Genomic DNA, 23,131 nt, shown 5'->3' on the forward strand with positions numbered 1-23,131 from the left:
CAAACGGACAAATCCACCCTTGTAATGTACAATAATAACAGCCACATTTATTTGTAATTACAGACAAAATTCTCTTTACACGATACTGTTATTTGATCCACGTCATATTTTAGCCAGATTCCAGAGTGCATACACATTCAAATGCAAGAATGCAGGAGTGGCACTTGAAATCAAAGTAGTCAGTCAAGACGATGTAAAAACTAGTAACTTAATCAATATAAAGGCTTTTTTTTCTCTTTTTCGTGGTCAAAATTACATACTGCTTTTTCACAAGTGTTACTCTGTCAGTAGTGGTATCAAAGTATTAAATATCACACAAGTTCTTCATCATCATCATTATCATCATAATCACAGTGGGAAGCATTCCACACATTCAACATCAACAACAAGGAAAAAAAAAAAAAAGTCACGGGACTCGTCACACGTTTGTCTAGTCAAAGAGTCCTTTTGTTTTCTACTTACACGCAGAGCGTAATTTTATATATTTGAATCTGACTTTTTTTTTTAAATTAGATTATCAGACGACATTGGTCAGAAGACTCAGCAATTAGTAAAAACGGACAAAAAATGAACAATTTGGGGATCTCAAGTTGGATTTTTATCTTAAAAAAAAAAAAAAAAAAAAAAAAAAAAATCAACGTTATGTTGCCCTTTGCCACTTTCAAATGGTGTCAAAATATAACATTAGAAGCAATTGTTTTGCAACGTGTTGTTTTGGTGGGTGTCATCCAGCAATGGGGCCGTTATGATGGAGCCCCTCGAAGTCTGCCTAGCAACAAGTGGCATATGGTGAACTGATATCCCTACAATTACTTGGCTCCAACAAAAATGACATTTTCTGCGGGTTTTTTGTCTATGCTACACTTTTACTTGCCATGATAATTTCGCTTTTTATATAAAATGTTAACTTTTCCAGTCCTGAATTTAATAAGTTAAAATGTAGATTAGAACAGTGAAAAAAACAAAAACTTGACTACAATATTGGCGTAAGTGAAAATCTGTGAGCAAGACGCCATAAGAGTTTGTATTTATCTACAAATTGCACTAAAGCTCAAATATTTGTTGCAATTACTGTACGTCATCCCACCTTTCAAATCAACCAATACTGAGCTACCGTAACATCTAGACTTAGTTTGAGTACATGCAGAAACTCGACACCTTCGGGCAACTCAACCAGTGCACGAACATCGATCAGTGGTAATCGAAAAGTAATAGCAGCGTTGTTCTGTGAGAACAAAATGGAGTTAATCCGGGTTAGCTCAGTGCAAAAACAAATAAAACGTCAAGGAGTAAAAGCTGACCAGACGTCATCGTGATAGAAAATCAAAATGTGCAATCATTCAAGTAAGTTAGTGACCCAAATTGTGGCCGCACCCAAACAGTGACGACAACACACAGGTGACGTACAAATACAACAGAGGTACTATTTACACACGGGTCCGGACCACAGCTACTCACCACACTGAGTCCTCAGATCTGGCTCACAAACACACCTGCAGTCCGCCTCTAAAGAGGCGTGTCATACACCCGCTCCAGCGAGGCTTCCTCTGCGTCATCCTCCGATTGCGACGCTTTGTGGTTGAGCCGCTCGGTCGTTGTGGAGGAAGAGAAAGAAGCGGCCGGGTTTTGGTCACCAGACTTGGCCTTGCTGCTGTCCTGAACGAACTCCTGGATCTCCACGGGCAGCCGGCGGAACTTGTCTTGGTACTCCTGGTCGAGGTCACTCTGTAGCTAAGGATGGAGAAGTAGGAAATGTGAGTGGAATGATTCTGGTCGTCCGTATTTGAAAGTGGTTGCCAAGCAGAAAAAAAGGTTAAATAAAATGAAAAAAAACCTGAAAATTCCCTAACGTGCATCCGATGTGAACAGACTTCATGTTTCCAGGTGATGCTGTGCGCAGGTGAGGCATGTTTTTCTCCGAGGCACTCAAAGCCCCCCCCCCCCCCCCCCCACGACAGCATTCATTCCGTTGCGTGCCAATGATTGCTTTAATGCCGATTTCTCTGTTTAACTACCCGAGTGGCTCCCCCAGGGAGCAGCGTAATTAAAAGAGCAACGCTGTCGCAGTATTCTGGCAAGAAGCACGATCCAAAACACATTGCACTTTGGAGACACACTGCCCAATTTTCAACGATATAAGACTAAGTAGTAGCAAAATGAAGTTCATTATGAGCGGAATGTAATCAGAATCAGCTTTATTGGCCAAGTTTGTGCATGCTAAACAAGGAATTTGACTCTGGTTGATCTCAGCCGCTGTGCAACATTTAAGTGACTAACAACATTCAGGTGACTAAAAACAAGAACAGGATATTATTGCCCAGTGATGTCTCTGAGACTCTATGAGTGGTGTGAGTTGATCAGAGCGACAGCCTGGGGAAAGAAGCTGTGTCTGTGTATCAATAAATGACCTCAAAATACCCCCATAATTGAAATTCATACTTATGTGCTATTTGAATAAACTGCATTATTGTCATTTGTTTTCATCTTGTCATGTTTAGTGTGAGACACGAACATTTCTGCAGTGAAGGTTGTGTCTGATAAAAGCCTCCCAAAAATACCGATTTTTGGAGTCCTTGCTTGTTCTCGAGTGCAGCATCTCAAGGTCACCTTGTATGACTCGCTCCCTCCCCCCTCCCCTCCTTCCCATCTTTCCTTGGGTCTCGCTCTCCGTGTGGCTCTCACAGGGCGGACATCGAGCTCATCACGTTACAAGCAGGTGGCTAAAAATGCATTGGGCTCTCTACTGCGCATGACCTACTTAGGGGGTGGGACTATCCGGGTGTGTGTATGAGTGTGTGTGTGTAGGTACACGTGCAGCCTGCCTGTCATCTTTCACGCCTGTCACAAATGTCATTAGAACATTTGGGAAGTGTTTTTAAATTGGCGAAAAATAAAATAAAAATTCATAGCACGATATGTATTTCTCCTTTAATTGCCTCCATGCATGAAACAAGGTCAGGAAGTAAACTTGCGCGTCCACTCTGATCTACATTCACACTGGACGTCCACCAAGTGCGGCTCCCCCTCTTCCTCGTTCGTCTTTCAACTCCGGTCAACAAACGCGTGTTCGTCACGCACCCCGGGCGCCCGTTTCCTAAAATACAACAAGCGCCGTGACCTTCTTCGGCGGCTGTCCTCCTTTCGAGGAGCCATCGAGGGAAAGGGAGAAGCTTGGCAATTTAGCGTCACCCATCTGTCTAGGATACCGGATTCTGATTGGGACTCATTTGGGGCCGATCCCCGAGACGGACTTTGACATGTTGATGTGTCCACAAATATTTTGTGCGGATGGGCGAAATTGGTGCTGTGGGTTGATTGATTTATTTATTTTTTTTAAAGAAAATGGATTAGATTGTAACCGGTGTACCTAATAAGGTGTCGGGTAAGCTTTTCTTTTTTTATTCACAGCACTAAAAAAATATATAAACTCCGCAAGAAAACTTTTCCATCTCCAAACATGTCCCAATTAGGCCCGAAAAGCGCAAGCTTACTCAGACAAAAGATGAGACGGGAGGGTCACCACCCTGTCGGCATTGCAGGAGAAGGATTGTCCTGCCTGCTCTGTATGTATGTGTGTGTGTGAAGGTATGTCAGATAAAGAAGAGATGAAACACATTTTTGCCTCATTCATATTCTCAATGTTATCCGGCTCTTAACTATGAAAGTCAACAGCGGCGGCTGAGCGAAAAAGATGAATGCTTATTGAAACAGAAGCAGACACTTATATATGTGTGTGTCCTTCCCTGACTTCACGATCCCATTCTCCACATTTTCTTTGCAACACTAACGGCAGGAATGTAGAAAAACCCATTCCCACCATAAAAGGAGGCGTTCCAAAGGGAAGCTTATAAAATGTGACAGCTGCGTTTGAATGAGGACGCACTGGAAATCCCAAAATAAATATTTAAAATAATATTTCATTTAAAATAATCCGTAACAAATTTAGGCGCAAAACTAAATTCATCACTAATATTTAAAAATGATAAAACATATTATGGAGTGTATGAATGGATTAGTGACATTCAAATTAAGAGAACACAGTGGCCACGATCCTTTCAACCTGTTTGACGCAGGCACACGGAAACGCTCACACACAAACATGCGCACGCACACACACACTCCTGGGACTCGCCTCCCACCTCGCCACAGATGGAGAATTCACTTCCGAATTAGCAGATTGCAGAGTGTCATGAGGGATGGCGGTGTAGGGGGGAGGGGGCAAGTTGCCATGACGACCGCCCGTGTGTGTACGTGTTTAAGGTTCTCACGGCAAGGGAAGATCCATACGCTCATTTGTACAAGCCTGTCAAATTTATGTTTGTGTTTGAGATTTATGGAGATTTGAAATGAATCAAAATGTGCAAAATTCATGAATTGAAATCTATTTTTTCTTTACCTTTGGCCTTTCATCCAAAATCTGCTGCCGTATGTCCTTGTGTTTCTCCTGCAGTCGCTCTTGTCGTTTACTCTGCGCGTCCTCCAGCTACACACACAAAAACCATCAAATTGATAAACTCAATAAAATGTACTTCAGAAAAATAACATTCAAAAGATGTTTTGAATATTAAGGTGGGAAGACTTTAAAATTGCAATTTTCATCTCAAGTCTCCATTTTCACTGTTATTGGTCAGGCTAGCCATTTTTCTTCCTCGCCATGGTTTCAAATAACTAGCATTAGCATTAGGCACAGTTTTACTCACTATGGTCAACCGACATTACCAGAAAAGTATATACGTGACATGCTACTGGCAGAGGATCAGTAAATAAATGTAGTTTCAATATTGGGTTATGGTTTTGGTTGAATGAAGTCAAAATATGTCATAAAAAAATTCAAAATTCAAAATCTGACTCTTATTGTAAGGGCGACAGAAGGCATTGCGGAGGCTGCTCTTTCTTACCCGTTTTATGTACTGCACCACCTCATTGACAAACGACCTGTTTATCTCCAGCTTCTCTCTGCAGGGAGCAATTGCAGCACATCAATACTTTTCTTCGTCAACACCGCCACCTAGTGGACACAGTAGTACATTACAAGACTCACTCCTCTGTGACGTTTTTGTCTTTGGACTTGGCTTCGCTGATCTTCTCTTGTCTCTTTTTGTCCATTTTCTTCTTCAGGTCCTTCTTCTCCCTGCAGGATAAGAGCTGCGGATGAGATGTTTCATTTGTAATACGCTGAATGCCGAATGACGCTCTCACTTTTCACAGATGTCTCTCAGTTTTTTCAGCTGGGCACTCTGACACTCCTCGGCCAGGGTGGTCAGCTTCTCCACCAGCTGGATGGAAAACAGAGAAAATTGTCATGCGGTGCTGAGATTCACAAAGCGGATCGTGAGGGCTCACCTGCTTGATGTGTTCTCTCTTCTGGTACTTCTCGCTGTAGTACTGCTCCTGACGCAGCGTGAGGAGCTGCTGCTGTTGCTGCTCCTTCAGCTCGGACAAACGTTGGCCGCACTCGTGGTCCAGATCGCACAGCTCTCGGTCCAGCGTGGACAACGATTGTTCTGAGCGGCTGCACGCATATATTTTTGTATGAAATGTTTTTCTGTTGAATATAGGTCGGGCCGAAATTAAAACTTGGAAGAGCGCCACCTACCTTTTCTTACCATCTCGTTTGTGGCTCTTGTGCAGGGTGTTGCGTCTTCGCTGCTGCTGACTCTGCAGCTCGCTCACTCGGGCCGTGTGCTCCTTGATGAGCTCGGCCGTCTTGCGGTGGTGTTTGCGCACCAGCTCCTTCATCTCCTTGTACTGCTTGCGCTGTTCGCGGACGAAGCCCTTCAGCTGCTTCAGTTCTTCCAGCGTCAGAGCTTCCACTTCTGAAATGGAGAACGTGATGGCGAGGACGTTGGCAAAAAAAAAAAAAAAAAAAAAGGTTCTTACCAGTGAGGACACTTTGGATGATGTCTTCAGTCTTCACAGGTGGTTTCAAAGAACCTAAAAAGAATAATAAATGTGTCCTTGTTTACTTACTACAGAGGATCAATTTATTAAACAACAATAATAAATAAAACTGACCTGCAGATTGAGGCTGATGTCCAACCAGCGGGGGGGCGATTGGGGTGTGGCTCAGCCCGTTTTCCGCCGGCACGGCAGCCCTGGGGTCCGTCTTGGATTCTGAGGGGGGGTCGCTGCCCGCCTCTGCCTATCCGTCGCAATGCGAGAACATCACCTTTACACCTCAAATGTCATCGTCTTTGTAAACCAGTAAAACTTTCCAGCGTGTTCCAGAACACTCCGTCAACAAAACACTTGTAAGCCAGCGTCTGCTCATCTTCATCCATCTCCAGCCCGACATGCTCTTATCTGTTAACTTCCGTGTCCTCCTGTGGCCTGGCATTCATCTCAGTTCACTTGGAGACGGTCGCCATAGCCACATTACAAGTCAACATCAGCGAAATGGCGCCCCCCAGTGGAGATAAATTCAATTTCAGTTCCCACCCGAGAAATGCCAGAAAACTTGCTTGGAATATGCAAATATTTCTTTCTATAGTCAAAACACAATTAAGATTGGAAAGAACCGGTTGTATGAAAAGTGTCTCACCTCCCTGTCGGCCTCATCGTCCCCGCCCTCCTCCAGGGTGAGGGCAGCCAGCTGATTGGCCCTCTGCTCCATCAGGTTGACGTAGCGGATGGGGTTGGACAGCGCCTCGATGACATCTGAGAACAAACATGACGATGATGATGTGTGAAGCCGCCGGGCCAGAGTTGACAAAACATGTCCGAGTTGGTTCTCACCTGCAAACGTGTCAGGAACATAATCTTTGACTTCCACGTATACGAAGAGAGCAGGAAGCGTCAGAGTTTGGTTCTTCTCGTTCCTCAGGTTGATGTAATGATAACCTGCAGCCAGGATGCACGTTGAGGCTTGAAACCGTAATCCTCGACACTCTCACTTTCTGCCTTGACTTTTACCGACCTGGCCGTATAGCCGAGACGGGTATGATGCGGTGTCCTATGAACTTCCCGCCCTCTTCAAAAACGGCGATCCTGAGCGAGGCCAGCGTGGGAAGGACCACCTTCTTGAAGACGATGGGCTCCTCGTCCCATACGGGGTTGATGGCGTTGCCCTGGGACGTTTTGGTCTTGAAGGCTTTACGCTTGGTGTCCACGGGAAGGCCAAACATGTCCATCTCCACGTAGGTGCCCACTTTCTTGTCTGACAGGAACTGGCCCGAGATGATCTGGAATGAACGAGGAAAAATAATGCTTTCCAGGTCGCCCTCCATGCGGTGGTTGTGTTTGTTTACTTTGACAGATAGCGTGTTGGCGACGATCCCGTCCACGGTGCTCTCAGTAAACGGATCAAAGTGCTTGTCAGGCCGTCTCATGAACTCCGGTTTGAGCCGGAAGCCCGACTTGCCGTTGTACTCGTACATCCCCAGGTTGAGCTGCATGGACAGGTCTTCGCGCGGGAACAGAAACGGGATTAGGATCAGGCTCACGGACGCGACAGGTGGTAAACTTCTCACCGATGGTCTGGAAGTTGAGCGCCACCAGCTGGCAGCCGGCGTTCCAGAAGAGTTGAGGGTTGTAATTGGAGGAGTCCACCCGGGTGCCTTTTGGGTAAATCCTGCTGAGCTGTAGTTTGTTGTATCTTAAAGCAAGCAAGGCTAAGGAATGGACTGAATGCTACTGAATCCTCAAAACCTTCTTCACCCTGATCCTGACCTTTGCATGAAAGCCCTGATTTGATTTGAAAACCTAAGGATACTCCACAAACTCAACTGGAGACTTGGTGAGCTGCTCCAGAGCTTTTGTCTCCACAAAGGACGACATCTGATAGCTGCGACTGGTCTCTGCCGGGTACATAACGAATAAAGAGGCACAACGTCCAGAAGAAAACCATCAGCCAACACGTGAACGTACTTTTGGAAGCCTCAAAGCTGTGAAACTTGACAGGTTGGATGTAGATGACCAGGTTGGACATTTCCTCGGTGGCAAACGCCTCACTGCCCGCCGTGCCCTGATAATAATCCACAGTTAAAAACCTCTTCCATGTTATCAATGTTGCGCTACCTATAAATGTACACTAGGGGGCAGCATCGGCATATCACCCACCTCATCCATGGATCCCTTTTTGCAATCATCATCGTCGTCGTCTTCATCGTCGCTTTCAGCCTCCACCTCACCTTTAATGAGATGAGATCAACTCAGTTCATGAAATGTAATATGATAAAAATAATCCACAGAGTTAAAAAAAAAAAAAAAAAGCAGGCAGTTACGGACAGAAATAGAATGACAGCAAGCACGGCAATTATTTATACACAATAGAAAGAAACAAAGCGACTCAAGAACGAGAAATAGTACACCGGGACTCACCGATGGACTTCCTTCCTTGTGGCCTTAGGCTGAGCTCGGTGCCCTCTGCTGGCTGGGAGGACTCAGTCACATCGTCCTTTGTGGAACCTACGCAGGAAAAAAAAAATAATTCAATTGCCGTGAAACAACCCACAATAAGACTTTTTGTTGATCTGCTGCAACAACGCGACTCAGTGTGCCATGCAACAAACAACTGCAGCACTGTAATAATACGCCTTTGTTTTATCAGCACGCCATATAGGTATGTATTTTAATAAAGTTGGAGAGAGTAAGAGTGTGTGTTGTGTGTTTAAGACACTCGAGTAGGCATGCAGCACCCGTGCATGCAATCCACTCAAGTGATGGAGAGGACCATGAAAGTGATGGATGCTAAACAATACGAGCGGCATTGCTCCACTGACCGCGGCCTCGGTGTGTGCACGTGTGTGTATGCGGTACCGGCTCCTGGCGAAGACGGCTCGCAGACGCTGGATGAGTCGCTGTAGGTGTTAGACACCTGCTCCGATAGCTTCTTTTTGGCGCTGCCGTCCGACGACGCCTTGTGGTGCTTCTTCTTGTTCTTCACCAGGATTTTGCCCATCAGTTCCATCGGGCTGGGCAGAGGAACTCCAGACTCCAACTAGATGAGAGGGTGAAGGTTAAATATAGAACTTTACAAAACCAAAAGGAAGACTGATGTTTGCCCCCACCACCGACAACAATAAAATAAAAAGCCAAATAAGGTTGATATCCATCGCCGTCTTGAAGTCAGAAAGTGTCCTTGTGAAACAAGAGACTGCCTTTTCCTGTCACCTCTGATATTTATGTGTTTACGTCGTACGAGGTGATAAATTCGAGTAGCAGATCGTCCGGGAATGAAAGGAATGACGTCAAAGGCGAGCCGAACAACAGCTTGCCATTATCGCAAACACTCAAGCGCCTTTTAACTATACCTTTAAACAAAACAAACACATGGAGAGGCTAAACGTCATGACGAGCCAATTGGGAGGAGATATCCCATTGGCTAAGCATGCGAGGGGTAACGAGCGCCCTTCTTTGCTTTCACGTTCTCCCCACAATTACACGGCCACTGGTAGGAAAATTGGTCTCTGTGACATCACATTGGGCAAGCATTTCACGGCTCTCGCTACATTCCCTCGCTTTATCCTCAGTTGCAGGGCTGAGCGAACCTCTGTTGAAGGGAGATAATGCCTCTGCTCGCTTCTGACAAGGCGTCCCTGCTGGATCACACGGAAGTGCGGAGCCCTGTATGGGGCAACAAAAACGCTCCCGCAATGACCCTGTGTCAGTCGCCAAATGACGTCTTTGGAGGAAGATGGCGATACGAATGACAAAAGGGACAAAGCAAGCTTTGGACTGGTAGCCGTGGCAACAAAGGAGATCTTGATAAAGGGCCGCCAAGAAAAAGGCATGTTTAAGAAGAGGCTTTGTGAACATGATAGCGCTAACTTTGCTAGCCCTGAGAACCTCATCCCAGTTTCTTTCCACTATTGTGTGTTGCGCAATCACCAGTTATGCAACTTTGCCAACCTGGGGAGTCCATTGTTGTACAAGACTGAAATTATCGTCTTAAATTCACATTTTGGCCGCGCTGATACACATTTGTCACGATTGGAGTGGAGTGTTATGGGAGAGTTTGGCGACAAAGGGATAACGCAAGCTTGGGCTCGGTAGCCATGGCAACAGAAGCCAGCCTGATAAAGAGCCGCCAAGAAAAAGCAGCGGCGAGATTACCTCGGCCACACTTTGTCGTCTGACCGTTCAATTGCTCGCGGCTGCCGTGCCTTGTGTGACATTGGCGAAGAAGGGGGACTAAAACTAAAAAATTCAGAGGCATGTCAACAGAAACATGCACAGAAATATATCGCGACTGCGGAAGGCCATTTTAAAGAGTGACAGACGGGTGGTGGCGAGCGCCAGCAAGCCTTGCCAAATGCGACGCAAACTGTTGATAGCAGGCTGTTACGTGAGTCCACAAATTGCCACAGTTAAATGTGTGTTGGACTCACAAGATACTTTTCCAAAGGTTCTGTCAGCAGAGCGTCGCCAAATATCGAGCGGCAGTATTCGGCCATCTTAGCCTGCTGCTTGGGTCTGCATAACAAAAAAAAAAATATTTTAAACGATTGTTAAAGATCTTCAAGGAACACCGTCAGGAAGAACTTGGATTTTGAGAGTAGCAAAGTTCCAAAGCAGCTTCATAGACTTACGAGTCCACGTGATTCTCAAAAGATAAGATGACGGGGAAGGGGGAAGTCTTAAAGGCACACTCTGCGATGGCCTCGATCACCTCCTAAGCACACACAAACATACCTGCATCACTTTACAGATCTTGAGCTATCAACTCTGTCACCGTGCGGCTGGTACCTTAAAGGAGACCTCGGTTGTCATGGTGAAGCCGTGGGTGATGACGGGTTCTTCTTCAGTGGTCCGTCCCTTCCAGCAGTCCAGCTCGATGCAGCGGCAGCCGGAAAGAAGGACCTGCTTGTACATCTCCACCGACGAGCTGCCCGCCAGCTGCCCAGCTACACCGACAAAATACAAAAAACAAAAACATTTTGTCTGGTTGTTTTCATCCACAAATGCTGCAAATGTAATGTCACGAGATTCAACGGCTTTTTGAGTCCCAAATCTTTCCAGGCATTAAAAAGAATTCTGTGAATTCCCATCAGAGGAGCCACAGTCGGATCCACTTCAAAAGCATCCAGCCGACAATGAAATTGAATCAATGTCTTAACATCCATTGAAGGACAGAGAAAATAGCATTTTCTTTCCGTTACAAGGCGCAGTAGAAAATTTCATGAATAACAATAAGTGTGTGAGTGTGTGTGTTTGTACCTGTGAGGTACGTGTTATGAGAGGAGTTGATGAAATAGTGTGAGAGGGGAAAGGTCATGTCTTCGCTCTGGTCCAGTTTCTCTGGGGGGATGATGCTGTTCTCCTCGCCATTCAAGTACCTGGCAAAGCCCTCCACTGAGATTTGACCTAAAAAAAAAGAAAAAAACAATCAACTCTCTCACTTGTTTGCCCAAAAAACACAAATTAGCATAAATTACACACACGCTACATTGTCTAGTTTCAGCATATTGCACAAGTGCTCAGAGCAAAAAAAAAAAGAAAGAAAATGCACAAAAAGCCTGCTAGGCACGCACACGCATTCCGACGTCACGCTAAATATGCAAAGCGATGCGTGCGCTCGGCGGGCGCGGCAAGTCCCCGCGGCCACTTTATGCTAATTAATGCGGCGCCGCCCTCTGCAGAGTCACTTCTCTAATTAACGGCGGGCTGTCATCTGTAAAAGCGCAGCTCTCTGCATCCCTGAAGATTGATGGTGGGGGGGCTCCCCTTGCCACCAGGTCCAACCCCTCCAACCACTTCCTTGGCGCTCCCAGGAGATGAAATACAGGGAAACCATGTTAACATGGTTGACATCTGGAGGTGCTCACTCCCAAGAGGGAAATTTTACAAGCTCAAAATAATTCTCATTATCATTCTCTACAAACAAACACATAGGTTGAATTTTCCACACCATCCATGGGACGCTACCGACTCCAGCCTTAATAAGGATGTTTATTAGTATTTTAACGATCCCTTATCACACATAAAAGCTTCCTCTCAGTGACGATAAAGACGATTACCCTTGTGGTGTTTTGTTCCCATTTTAACAATGTTAACATCGGAGCCATTTAAAGGGGCGGCTAAGAGATGATTATTAGCATGTGAAATCAACGCTACTTATGGAGGAAGCGATATGAAAAAAAGCCGACATTTGATCCTGTATGAGGGAAAGCAATTTGTGTGCTGGAGACGAAACAAATGTGCGTGGAAAGCCATGTTTGATTTTTAAAATGGAATCATGGGCCACTTGGAAATAAAATCATTCAAGACAAAAAATGTAAACAGGAGTGTCCTTGAGATCGATGATAGCGGGGGCATGCGGGTGACCCCTCTGCTGAGCAGATGGCGGCACTTTCCTTCCGGGGGAAATAAATACTCATATGTCATCAGCGGGATGGAGAAGGGCGAGCTTCCAAGTAGGATGTAAACACACACCAGTGATGACAGTTTACTAACATACTTGTTTGAATGTGCTTTAGAGAGCTACTTTTTCAGGCTAGCCTGATTGACAACATAAGCTACTACATCCTTAAAAAAAAAAATCGTAAATTCTCCCTGGAAAATGTGTGCCAAGTCATGTGTCCAAGTGCATCACAGCACACCATTGACAAATCGACTCGGGCAGATTTTGTGAAGCCTTGACCTTGAAGGCGGCAGCGTGCGGCTGCCAGCGCAGCGCGCAGACGGACACCTGGGATGACTTGAAAGCACTTTATGATTCACTGCTGCTCGTCCATCCAGGCGCTCATTCATGAATTATTCCCTCGCTTGTCACTTGTGATGTTCAATTTTTAAACTCTGAAAAGCGGGGCGGGCTCGCGTGCGCTTCATCGTACTGCAGATTTAGCTCGCTCAAAGTCTTTTTGGACAGGCAGGGGTCCGTCCGCGTCTGGTGGTCCTAATCTCAAAACATTGTCGCTGTTGCCTCCTGCCAGCACTCTTACACACAAAAATAAATAAAACATCACCCCTGAAGTGAGGACAAAACCCTCCTTGTGTCCATCAATGCAAGAGGTGCGTCCCAATACTTTTGACTAAAAGCTGCTCTATCCCTACTAACCGTTCTGCGCAAGTGTGGCGTTGGGTTCGTATTTTTCCAGCAGCTGTTGGACCTGCTCAGGCTTGAGGGGCGGGTACAGAATCTCGTTGAGTCGGGGGTCTCGCTGCTTGTTGTTGATGAACTCCGTCATCTGCTCCACGCTAAGGTACGGGCGACTCTTTGCACCCCTGAAACCACAAAAAGTGTCCAGCGTATGAGAGGACGTTCTTCAAAACTAACAGGGTGTTACATTTTACTTTAAAGGATGCAATCTTCAGTAAAGTACATGGCCTGAAAGGCTGTGCGAGTGTGTGTGTATGTGTGTGTGTGATCCCTCCAACAATCATCATGAAAAGAGAAGCGAGACAATGAATCACCCCCCTTTTGCATCTCCAAATAGACTTGCCCTTTATCCCACGCTATCAGCCAATGCCTTGATTTAGCGTTTTTTCAGTTACCAAGGCGATAGCTACCCTGCAAACTGACCAATTAAAAAAAAAGAAAGAAAAAAAGAGAATTGGACATCTTACACATCGGAGAAGATGTGGTCCAAATCGGGCCGGGCGCAGATGTTGCTGAGGAATAAGTTGTACACTTCCGGCGTGAAGTCTTCTTGGGGGATGGAGTCGTTCTGCAGCAGAAAACAAACAAAAAAGTAAAGTAAGAAAATTGTTCCAAAATGAAACTAAACGGAATTAGTTCCAATCAAGAGATGTGTCCCAATACTTTTGATCCGGAAGAGTATCTCTATTCTTTAGTCCACAACGATTAATTATTTTAAAGATGTCTCTCAATCATGACAGGTCAATGAGTCATCGTGTGTGTGTGTGTCTGTGTCTGTGTGTGTGTGTTTTAGGGATTAACAGGCGTACCATTTAGCTGTAATTATGAGCCCGCAGGAACAGCAGCAAATCCCGGCAGACTATCACAAGGCAACACGTTTGTTCCTGCAGTTCCTTGTGCTAATTAGCTCCTGCTCGCTCTACATATCCATATACACACGTGTGTGTGTGCGTGCGTGAGTATATTTGTGGTGTTTGCATTAAGAGGCCATTCATTGTGAACTCATTGATTTTAGAATTGTTAGAAAATTAAAGCCTGGACTTGGGCATTTTGTAAAAATGAAGACATATGCTTTGACACGCATGGACAGAAATGAAGGTCACTGATGAACTGATGAAAAAAAAAAACACTTGTTAAACGCTCAACGAGTGCAAATCCATGACGCGGAAAGCAAATTCGGGCTTTTGACGATACTAGCTGGAGGTGAGCGTGCGTACACATGACGAGGAGAATAAAAATAAAGAGGCTGCATCAATGCGGCTCCCATGGGTGCGTTTGTGTCATGACAAGGATGACTCAGACGAGGGGACTGACGGACGCAAGGAAGAGGATGAAGAGGAGAAGAAAGAAGAGGGGGGGGGGTGAGGAATGTTTTGGTGGCTCACTCTGCCGGAGGGAAGGTTGCAGTTTTCTAACGCCGTCTCCACTCGTTTGCGATCGGACGAGAAGACTCTGAAGATGCTGCGGGGAGGACACAAACGCAAAAAAATGTCAGGCTGGGATGTGACGATTGCTGATCAGGACAGAAAGCAACTCGGAAGTGTCCCGTTTTTTGTGCAGGGTAACTTGAGTGAGTGTTGGTCCACTCATTTAGGTTAAGCTCATTTTTCAATGGCAAGTTGTGCTTGTTTAGCAAAACAGAGTTCCCACCTTTAGGCGGCAATGTAGCGTTAATAAATGAACTTTTAATTAAAGATTCGAATTAATCGACTCATTCCACTAATTAGTGTATAAACCCTCGGCTCCCTGCACACTTTTAATGGAGGCTGTATATTAAGTAAGCGCCATCATAAACCCTGCATGAGAGGAGGATGAAGGAGAATGAGCCAGAAGAGACGTCTTACTTCTTGACGGGGATTCGACCTTCGGGATTCAATTGGAGCTTCAGTCTGGTGTATCTGCACGCAGCACAAAAAAAGCGTTACACGTTGTGTCACATGACGGACGTGTATAAACACGACAGTTTAGCATGTGCAAGCGGTGCTATAAATAGACGCGACGGGAGCCGGGGCCTTTAAGTGGCTCCTGGCTAATAATTAATATCCACTACACTCTGCACTTCTTTTGGCACTCACACTGCATTAATGCTACTGTTTTAGCAGCTTTTTTTTTCCAGATTTGGTATTTAATACTGAGACGTGTCCATAATAGAGCAGTTTAATTGTAGAAGAGACGACACGCAATGAAAAGAGTAGTAAACTTTGTTATATATTTTATCATTTATTTGAAATATTATAAATAATATTAAATGATATTTAAATTAAAAAAATACTAACCCAATGTTATTTTATGTATTTATTGGCTTTTATATGTATTAATAATTTTGCCAACAGATCCATAAAAGCAGAGGAACATAAACCGCTAATGGCTAATTGCTACATCCTGTAGCAAAACATAAACATTTTTGACATGGCCCACTTTTACACGTCAGCACCGCACTGGAGGACACTAGCCGACAGAAGTCTACCCAGCGCGCGCTCGGTCGATGGCCGCTTTTATTGTCTCATAAGTCAATTTGCCTGCCGTTGGGAGGGAGGGCGGGCGGGCGGCAGAGACGGTTGAGAGCCGATCGCAGATAAACAACAAATAGCCGCATGTTCATGGCGGATTAATATTTCAGGTCACTCTAGTCGAAAGGGATCGAACAACGCGCTCAGAGGCGACACGGCAACGATGTCGCTTTAAAAGTCAATGGCTGGGTCACTCCACGCACTACGCCGCTAAACAGCAGTCAACCGAGGTCGGTGATTTATGGCTCGGAAAGTGTGTGTGTGTTTGTGTCTTGATATGCGTGTCTGTGTGTGTGGAGATGGCCTACGCTTTTTCCAGACAGGCCTCTCTGGACATGTTTTGCACCAGCAGGTTAGAAGCCAGACTGAAAAGCTCCTCCGCCCATTCCTAAGGGAAACCAAACCCACACACAAGCCTCCAAAATAACTAATAAAGTTATGTACATGCTGCTATGTTGTGCTACACAGTGTAAAAGAATTCACGGCATAACATCGAGATAAGAGAATGGTAGTAGTTGTTGCTATGGCAACCTGCTTTGGATTACCGTATTGTATAAGTAGACCAGCCAGAACCACATTGGTGTTGTTTACCATTAGCCTTGGTACTGGTACTACTACTACTCCATTTCTGTGAATGAGTGCTGCAGTTCACCTTGGCCGTCTCCTCCTGGGAGGCCATGAAGTTCAGGTAGGTGACGTTGACCATGTCGGTGCCGCTCACCACCGTCAGCATCCTGTTCTCCATCTTGCCCGCCAGCGTGCTAAGATCCAGCAGCTCGCGCAGTTTTGCCTCCTACAACACACACGGGAGAGAGACAGCCGGCTCAAGAACCAAGCAGACGAACCTGACAAAAAGGTGTTGAAAAGAGCAGCGCCGCAATGTCACCCTGTCGCATACAAAAGGTTGTTCTTTTACTTTTTCCCTTTAAAGACATTAAGGGCTTGGAAAGCAAGACCGTAAGAACTTGATTATAGTGCCATTTAAAAGGTGACGGCACCTGAAATGTTCACTTTGCTGAAGCAGCACAAAAGCAATAAAAAAAAAAAAAATGGACCTAACACACTTCCCTGAGGAACTCCGCCTGGGTTAGATCACAAAACACGACACTTGTTGACGACACAACCATTTGTTTGTTGATCCCATCTAAATGAAGAGCTCCGTAAAGATCCATTACTCAGTTGCTGATGAAAAAAAAAAACAGCAATCAATCAGAACAATCGATACATTTAACTGAACTCCACTTGATCTGACGCACTGAGCAATTCCAGAGAGGTTCAATGTGTTGTGAAACCTCTTCCCAAAAAATAAAACATTCTGGCGCCGTTCCAGCTCGTCACGATTGACTCCGGCGTGCGCATCGGGGAATGTAATTGTCTGAGGAGGAGGAGGAGGCAGTAAAACAAATATACATTTAAACAGCTCATCTGCGTGGAACACGGCCTATTAGAGAAATACAAAATACCTCTGAGGCGGAAAAGAGGAGGAGTAAGACTCCCTTGCTCTCTGTGCGGAGCAGCATACAAAACAGTCGCTTAATTAACAAACAACAAAAGGTCTTGTGAAGGCTTAGCGGGGAAAGCAAACGAGCGGCGATAACCGAACAAATCGAACAAAGAGCTTTGTGTGCGATCAGGAGAGCCGAAATGGAACGGCACCCCATTTTGGTGCCAGTTTCCGAAGCTCTCCACCCCACTTTTCTCTTTTGGCCGTCAGGAAGCTGGGTGATTACGGCCAGGGATCCATCAGGCTCTCTAACCATCAACCAAACCATAAAAAAAAGAGGGGGGGGGACCACATTCAATTTGCTAAAATGCAACGCCGCCAAGAAGAAGCCATTAGCGTTCCCTTGCGACCGGCTAGCTCATAGCAGAGAACCACCAAAAGGAAAGTGGCAATATGAGGAAAGTCACGGACCAAGAACGGAAGGTGGGAGGGGGGGGGGATGTCATTTGCGCCGGGGTATTGTGATGACGGGCGGGGTGAGGGGGACCGAATGGGTCATTAATCTGAAATAAAAGCGGGGCTTTGTGCACCGTGATACACCGAACGGTCTGGAAGGAATTTTGAATGTGTCTGTTTCTAAACCATAGTAAAGTCATAATTACAACAAATACCTGCAGGATGTAGATATAAAAGAAAAAAAAAAGGAAGTGCTTCCTTTTCACAGTTTAGCTAGGCACAAACGTTTGTGCGCAGGCAGCGCTAACGCTAATCCGGCCCCGCCAAGACAACTTAAAAAACCTTCACATTCGCATCGTCGCTGCGGGAGCGCTAAAGTTTTTTTTCCCCTCTCTCGTGTCTGTTGTGGGCGTGTAGTTGAGCTTTAAAGCTTCTCCGCTGATCAAACAACCTATTTAATTGCATGGAAACCTTTCACTACGCCGTCTCCAGTGAGCTCGCAGACAACACGTACAAATCTCTGGAAAAAGGAAAGGAAGGAAGATGGATATGTTGGGCATTTTTATATCGCGGTCTACCATTAGCCACGAGTGCACGGCAACACCACAACATCCTGAAGGCTTTCATAACTCACTGTTACCGCCACCTATTGGGGCAGGTCAGAGGTCACGGATGCTACGTGGCTGACATTGACCGATGGTCATCTCAGTCTTGATAGCCGCCGATTTTTATATTTCGGACTAAATGTTGACCATCTCGTGACGCACTGAGGGGTTGAGCAGCGTGAAAATGTAAAAAATGTATTTCTCAAAAGAGCAGTTATACAAGCAATGTATTCCTCATCTTTTGCTCATGAATAATCCAATCACAGCCTCGCGCCAATTTATTACAGTCGTTTCTCACGCGGCAGCGCCGGATAGCTGCCAAGGATGCCTTCAGGGTGGCAGGATGTGATGTATTGGTCTTGAATGGAACAAAAGTATTGGGTCACCTATAGGAACTGAAAGGTCAACAAATTATGCTGGCTCAAAATTCTTGGATGGGCTTGTTTTTGTGGAATTTGTAAATCATCTAATTAGCTGAAGCTTTTCATTGGCTCGCCCTGTCATTGTTTTCAATAAAGCGTTTCAGATTAAAAAAAAATAAAGTTGTGTTCTTTTTTTTATTATCTTGGCTGCGTAGCATGCGACTAAACGTTTTGCATTCTGTGGTCAATGATGGCGGCGAGACTTTAAAGGGAATAAAGCTGCAGAATCAGGGAGGAAATTGGAACACTTTACTCACATATGGGAAATGTTGTTTTTTTTTTATAACGTTATGTAAAGAACTGCAATAATGCAGCACCATGAGGCCCATTACAAGGTACTTTTCCACAAATAATTCCACTTTAGTATACAGCACTTTACAAGAACAATGGTGACGAAACATGTTCCAAAATGGTTATGCTGCAAATAAAGTGTTGGACTAAGCGACAGAGGCCAGACGGTCCCAAAAAAAATAAAAATAAAAAACGTCAGTCCCACTGAGTGTGCATCGCCGCCAGGCAAAGTCAGAAAGGCGGAAAGGGAGCAAGAGGGCCGCGTTTGCCGAGGTGAAAGCGCGCTACCTGCCGTGCACACTTCCTGCACGTCAACTCCATCAGACTCAAGACATAGACACACACACACGCGCACGTACACACTTCTCATTATCGAATCACACAAACCCAAATAGGCGCGACTTCATCATTCAAGCTTGAGCGAAGCGGTTGCGTAACGACGCATGACACCGCCAAATCCGAAAGCTGCAGAATGTAATCAGGCGGCAGATGCTTGGAGAGGATTGGGAACAATTATGATTGTATTCTTTGTGCTACCTCAAACAAGGAGGAGGTTTCTCGTTTGTTCCTGTCTTGTAAGTCTGCATTGTAATTATTGGCACTACACACCACAAAACATGTGAATTGCTTGGAAAAGTAGGTGACTGACTCCGAAATATATAAATTCTCAGACATAAAAAATGCTGATAGGTCACAAGACTTCAGCCATGCTTAAAAAGCATTTCCTCTTTGTTGCCGCGTTCTTGGTATTCCGTTGCTCCCACGCTCACCCACTCGCTCTGAGTCATCCGCATGAATTTTCGAAGCCCATTTGGCCCGAGCTGTCTGTCAAACGGGTGATGGTAGGCACTTAAAACAGCTAGCAGGCACTAGAAAGTGGCAGGTACATAACTACAGTAATTACCCTGCAGTCTTGCCGCACACTCATTAACTCAAGGCGCTACGACGCTGACAGAACGCTGGCGGCAGTAGTCAAACATCTCGGAAATTAACATTCCGGCCACAAATAAAAATGCAGAAAATGCCATAAAATATCCACATGCAAAGCTTCCAATGACATACAGGAAGTGTCCAATTTAAAGCACATCCTTCCCGCTTGACTCGGTTACATAACGCAACACGTTGGCCTCTCGTGATGCTATACAGCCGCCACTGCGGAGGAATGTGCCCCACAAGCCACTTCTGGTACAAATTATAAAAAATGTCACCAGGGGGATCTGCTTAGTGTCCTGAATACATAAGATGGAATACTGGGACACAGAATTATGTTTTGGCAGCAATGGGAAGAGTTCAAGAGGGGGGGGCGGGTGGACATATGCTTCCGCCATGTGAGTCACAGTCACAGTGAATTATTTACTCCAAGACCCCTTTGTGGACCATCCCCTCGAGGGTCCCCGGCCTGGCTATCCTGGGGCCAAGACCATTTGGCACACGCCAAAGATAAAAGCAAGTTAGGCCTTCTGTGTGGTAATTACAGCCCAAGCTGAATGTGTTTCATAAATGTGTGGCGAAAACAATTCTAAGCGCTAATGCGTGTTGCAAAGTGTCATAATGGCACACTTTAAACAAACTTTCTCAAATTCCACATTTTATCCCCACTTGTTCATTGTTACCCTTTATAGGACAACGCAGCCGTAAAAAAAAAAAGTCGTAAACTAATTATGCCATATGAGGGCCATTCAGTGGCAGGGGGCTTTTATTGCCGTCATCATTGCCGCATCCCTAATTGGAAGGCAATCAGTTTGTATGAGACACAATATTCCTGCCTCTAGATTCACTTTTTGGCAAGCAACAGGGCAAAATCAAATTCAAATTTAATCGGGCCTTTGAATCTGCCCGTTAGCATTAGCATTAGAATTAGCCCGTCTGTCTGATTGATGCCTGCGGGCGCTTGTTAGCAATTAGCCATCAGTAGCTGACAGCCCCGCTGGTTTGGACATCCTCGACCCATCTGCCCCCGTGGCCGGGTCGCCAAATAGAAGGAGTTTAAACAAACCTTGCGATAGTTTGCGGCAAACGGACTGACCAACAATTGATGAGCGTCATAAAAACAGTTTGAAATTAATTTAAACGATAACCTCTTTGAAATATAGAAGTAAAGGAAGACGTTATTACGCAGCCCTTTTATAGGACCCCTTGGCTGTACCAAAGAATTGGCTTGAGAGCGTTTGAAAAGCACTTTCAAAAGCCTAAACGAAAGAAAGGACAAAATATCTGCCAGCAATATTGACTCCTTTCCAAGTGGTTTTGAGGAACGAAAGAGAAATTGTGCCTCTGCTTCACCTCGTTGATTAATAGGTAACCTTGTGACCGTGGCAGTTATTAAAAAAACAACAACAACTCAATAGTTGAGCCATCCTTTCATCCATCCACCGCAAACGCTAATCTGTTGCAAAAATGATGGACGATAACAAGATGGCGGTAAACTAAAGGGAGATATCGATCGGCCCCAATTAAAGCACAGCCGATTGTGAGAAGAAACGCGAAGCAAGTTGGCTGCCGGCGAGGTGATTATGTAACTGGGAGCGAGCATCACCTCGCGAGTGACGATCATTAGCATGGCACCTTTAGCGCCGCTGTTGTTAAAATGACTCACACCTTTCAATCAATGCCGCGAGTCACTCAAAGGCAGCTTTTGCTGCCAGCGAAATAGCAAACGAAATTGTCCAGGAAATAAGTGCCGGAAAAATACGTTTTGATGTGCTTTCCATCCCAGCCCGGCTCCAGACGTGCCATCATTATTCAGGCAGGATGTTTGGATGTTGATGAAACAGAATCAATCCGCGTAGCTAGTGTGTTCCCTGGAGCGTCAAAAAAAGAATAAAAAAACGATAATAACGCGGGTGGCTTCATCGCAACGCGAACCCATTTAATTATCTCATCATCTACAATTACAGCAGACGGCGAAGAGGAAAAAAAGAGAGAGGAGGCGGAAAGCCACCGTGCGCTGGCTACCGCCGGTTTCCGTGGTAACAAACCTGGTGGTTCGTACACGGCCAAGTATTAAGGTAGCTAGCAAGTTATAACGTTTGGAAAAGCAATATCCTTCCTTCTCTTCCGTTGCAATACATGCTGAGACAATCCGGAAGTTGCAGTACAAAGTAACCATGTGTGGGAGACATTCCGATTGAGGGGGTGGAACAGGTGCGCCATTGTGTTCCCCTTGACCTTTTTTTTTTCCTTCACTGAGATAGTTATCTGTGTCCACCACGGCGCTATACGTTTCATGTTGTTTGGCAAAGCGGCGAGCATCAAATCCAGTGAGCGTCGCCTTCGATTTCTGGCCGGGCGGTAATGGCACAGAGTGGGGAATTCATTTGAGCCGAAAGAGAAACCCAAAGCCGAGACAATCAATCACGCTAACCTTTTCGCCGCCGTTTCTGCCCATTGGCCCGTTACTGCCGTGGAGCGAAAGGTTGCCGAAGCCAGTGAGGACAACGTGAGGCTTTTGGGCTGAATTTCAAGATGAGGCTACGATTCTAAATGTATCAACTCATAAAAGTAATTTAAAGACGTCACTAATCCGGCATGACGCGTTAATGGTTTGGCGCTAATCCCGGCGTCCTTGCGCTCGCGACCATTGCCCCCCGTTTAACGACGGTGTTACATTACGCAAACGTGAGATCATCTTTCCGCACATGTGCATTCCTATACACAGACACACACGCACACACAGCGAGGCAGCTGCAAACGACGATGTACTTTCTGAAAAACTAAATATTCAAGATGATAAATATTAAATGTTTTTTTTTTCTTTTGGCTACTGTGAACAGATGAAAGCCGCAACCCGCGCTCGCCTGTCAACTCACCCGCCGTCGCCGCATTACATATTTTTGCAAGAAGGAGGTGCACCGGGGGTGATAAATAATGTTAATACTCTCTTGTTTTCACACGAAGCATCTTAAGCTGCCTAATCAGTGTTGCTCCAACAACAACATCCTAATTAGGTGCTTATCGCTCAGCGCACACCTCAATGCGGGATTTGAAAATGACGCCTTTTAAGTAGCTCTGGGTGCGTTTTGGCTTTTTCTTTGGATTTATTTGGATACTGAGGGGCACCTTTTAAACATTAGCTGTTAAGAAAGGAACAACCTTATCTGACCATTTTTTTGGTCAAAAATCAAGAGCTCCTTTTTTTTCACAGCATAATAAAGTCGCGTTTTGTTTTAAATGTATTGGATTTGATTGCACAACAGCGTATGACAACCTACACTACCGTTCAAAAGTTTGGGGTCACAAAATTGCTTGGGTGACCCCAAACTTTTGAACGGTAGTGTATATATTTATTTAGATAATTATTTATAGATTATATATATAATCTTCTGTGTAAAAAATCTTATAATATATATGTATACTTATATTCA

At 45.3% G+C, this 23,131-nt stretch overlaps 1 protein-coding gene across 6 annotated transcripts in view; it reads right to left on the reverse strand.

Moving 5' to 3' along the window:
- Positions 1 to 19: 19 nt before the first annotated feature.
- plcb1l (phospholipase C beta 1-like) overlaps positions 20 to 23,131 on the reverse strand; it is a 35,600-nt gene continuing 12,488 nt past the window's right edge. For 5 of the 6 annotated variants that reach the window (XM_061270022.1, XM_061270024.1, XM_061270025.1 and 2 more), the window contains 29 exons: positions 16,202 to 16,342; positions 15,858 to 15,937; positions 14,884 to 14,937; positions 14,425 to 14,500; positions 13,507 to 13,607; positions 12,998 to 13,164; positions 11,158 to 11,304; positions 10,687 to 10,844; positions 10,530 to 10,612; positions 10,329 to 10,413; positions 8,758 to 8,938; positions 8,320 to 8,406; positions 8,059 to 8,129; positions 7,867 to 7,963; positions 7,712 to 7,796; positions 7,470 to 7,594; positions 7,248 to 7,402; positions 6,917 to 7,181; positions 6,736 to 6,840; positions 6,542 to 6,657; positions 6,016 to 6,142; positions 5,881 to 5,934; positions 5,597 to 5,816; positions 5,344 to 5,512; positions 5,200 to 5,276; positions 5,042 to 5,131; positions 4,899 to 4,956; positions 4,397 to 4,483; positions 20 to 1,731 (listed from right to left, as the gene is read on the reverse strand). In XM_061270022.1, the coding sequence (XP_061126006.1) occupies positions 1,507 to 1,731; positions 4,397 to 4,483; positions 4,899 to 4,956; positions 5,042 to 5,131; positions 5,200 to 5,276; positions 5,344 to 5,512; positions 5,597 to 5,816; positions 5,881 to 5,934; positions 6,016 to 6,142; positions 6,542 to 6,657; positions 6,736 to 6,840; positions 6,917 to 7,181; positions 7,248 to 7,402; positions 7,470 to 7,594; positions 7,712 to 7,796; positions 7,867 to 7,963; positions 8,059 to 8,129; positions 8,320 to 8,406; positions 8,758 to 8,938; positions 10,329 to 10,413; positions 10,530 to 10,612; positions 10,687 to 10,844; positions 11,158 to 11,304; positions 12,998 to 13,164; positions 13,507 to 13,607; positions 14,425 to 14,500; positions 14,884 to 14,937; positions 15,858 to 15,937; positions 16,202 to 16,342 (3,486 nt within the window). In that variant the 3' untranslated portion in view covers positions 20 to 1,506. Of the gene's footprint in view, positions 1,732 to 4,396; positions 4,484 to 4,898; positions 4,957 to 5,041; positions 5,132 to 5,199; positions 5,277 to 5,343; positions 5,513 to 5,596; positions 5,817 to 5,880; positions 5,935 to 6,015; positions 6,143 to 6,541; positions 6,658 to 6,735; positions 6,841 to 6,916; positions 7,182 to 7,247; positions 7,403 to 7,469; positions 7,595 to 7,711; positions 7,797 to 7,866; positions 7,964 to 8,058; positions 8,130 to 8,319; positions 8,407 to 8,757; positions 8,939 to 10,328; positions 10,414 to 10,529; positions 10,613 to 10,686; positions 10,845 to 11,157; positions 11,305 to 12,997; positions 13,165 to 13,506; positions 13,608 to 14,424; positions 14,501 to 14,883; positions 14,938 to 15,857; positions 15,938 to 16,201; positions 16,343 to 23,131 lie in introns of those variants that run through there. The other variant, XR_009711359.1, reaches the window with a different exon arrangement.

This window comes from Syngnathus typhle, linkage group LG22, assembly GCF_033458585.1.
Source record: "Syngnathus typhle isolate RoL2023-S1 ecotype Sweden linkage group LG22, RoL_Styp_1.0, whole genome shotgun sequence".
Taxonomy (NCBI): Eukaryota; Metazoa; Chordata; class Actinopteri; order Syngnathiformes; family Syngnathidae; genus Syngnathus; species Syngnathus typhle.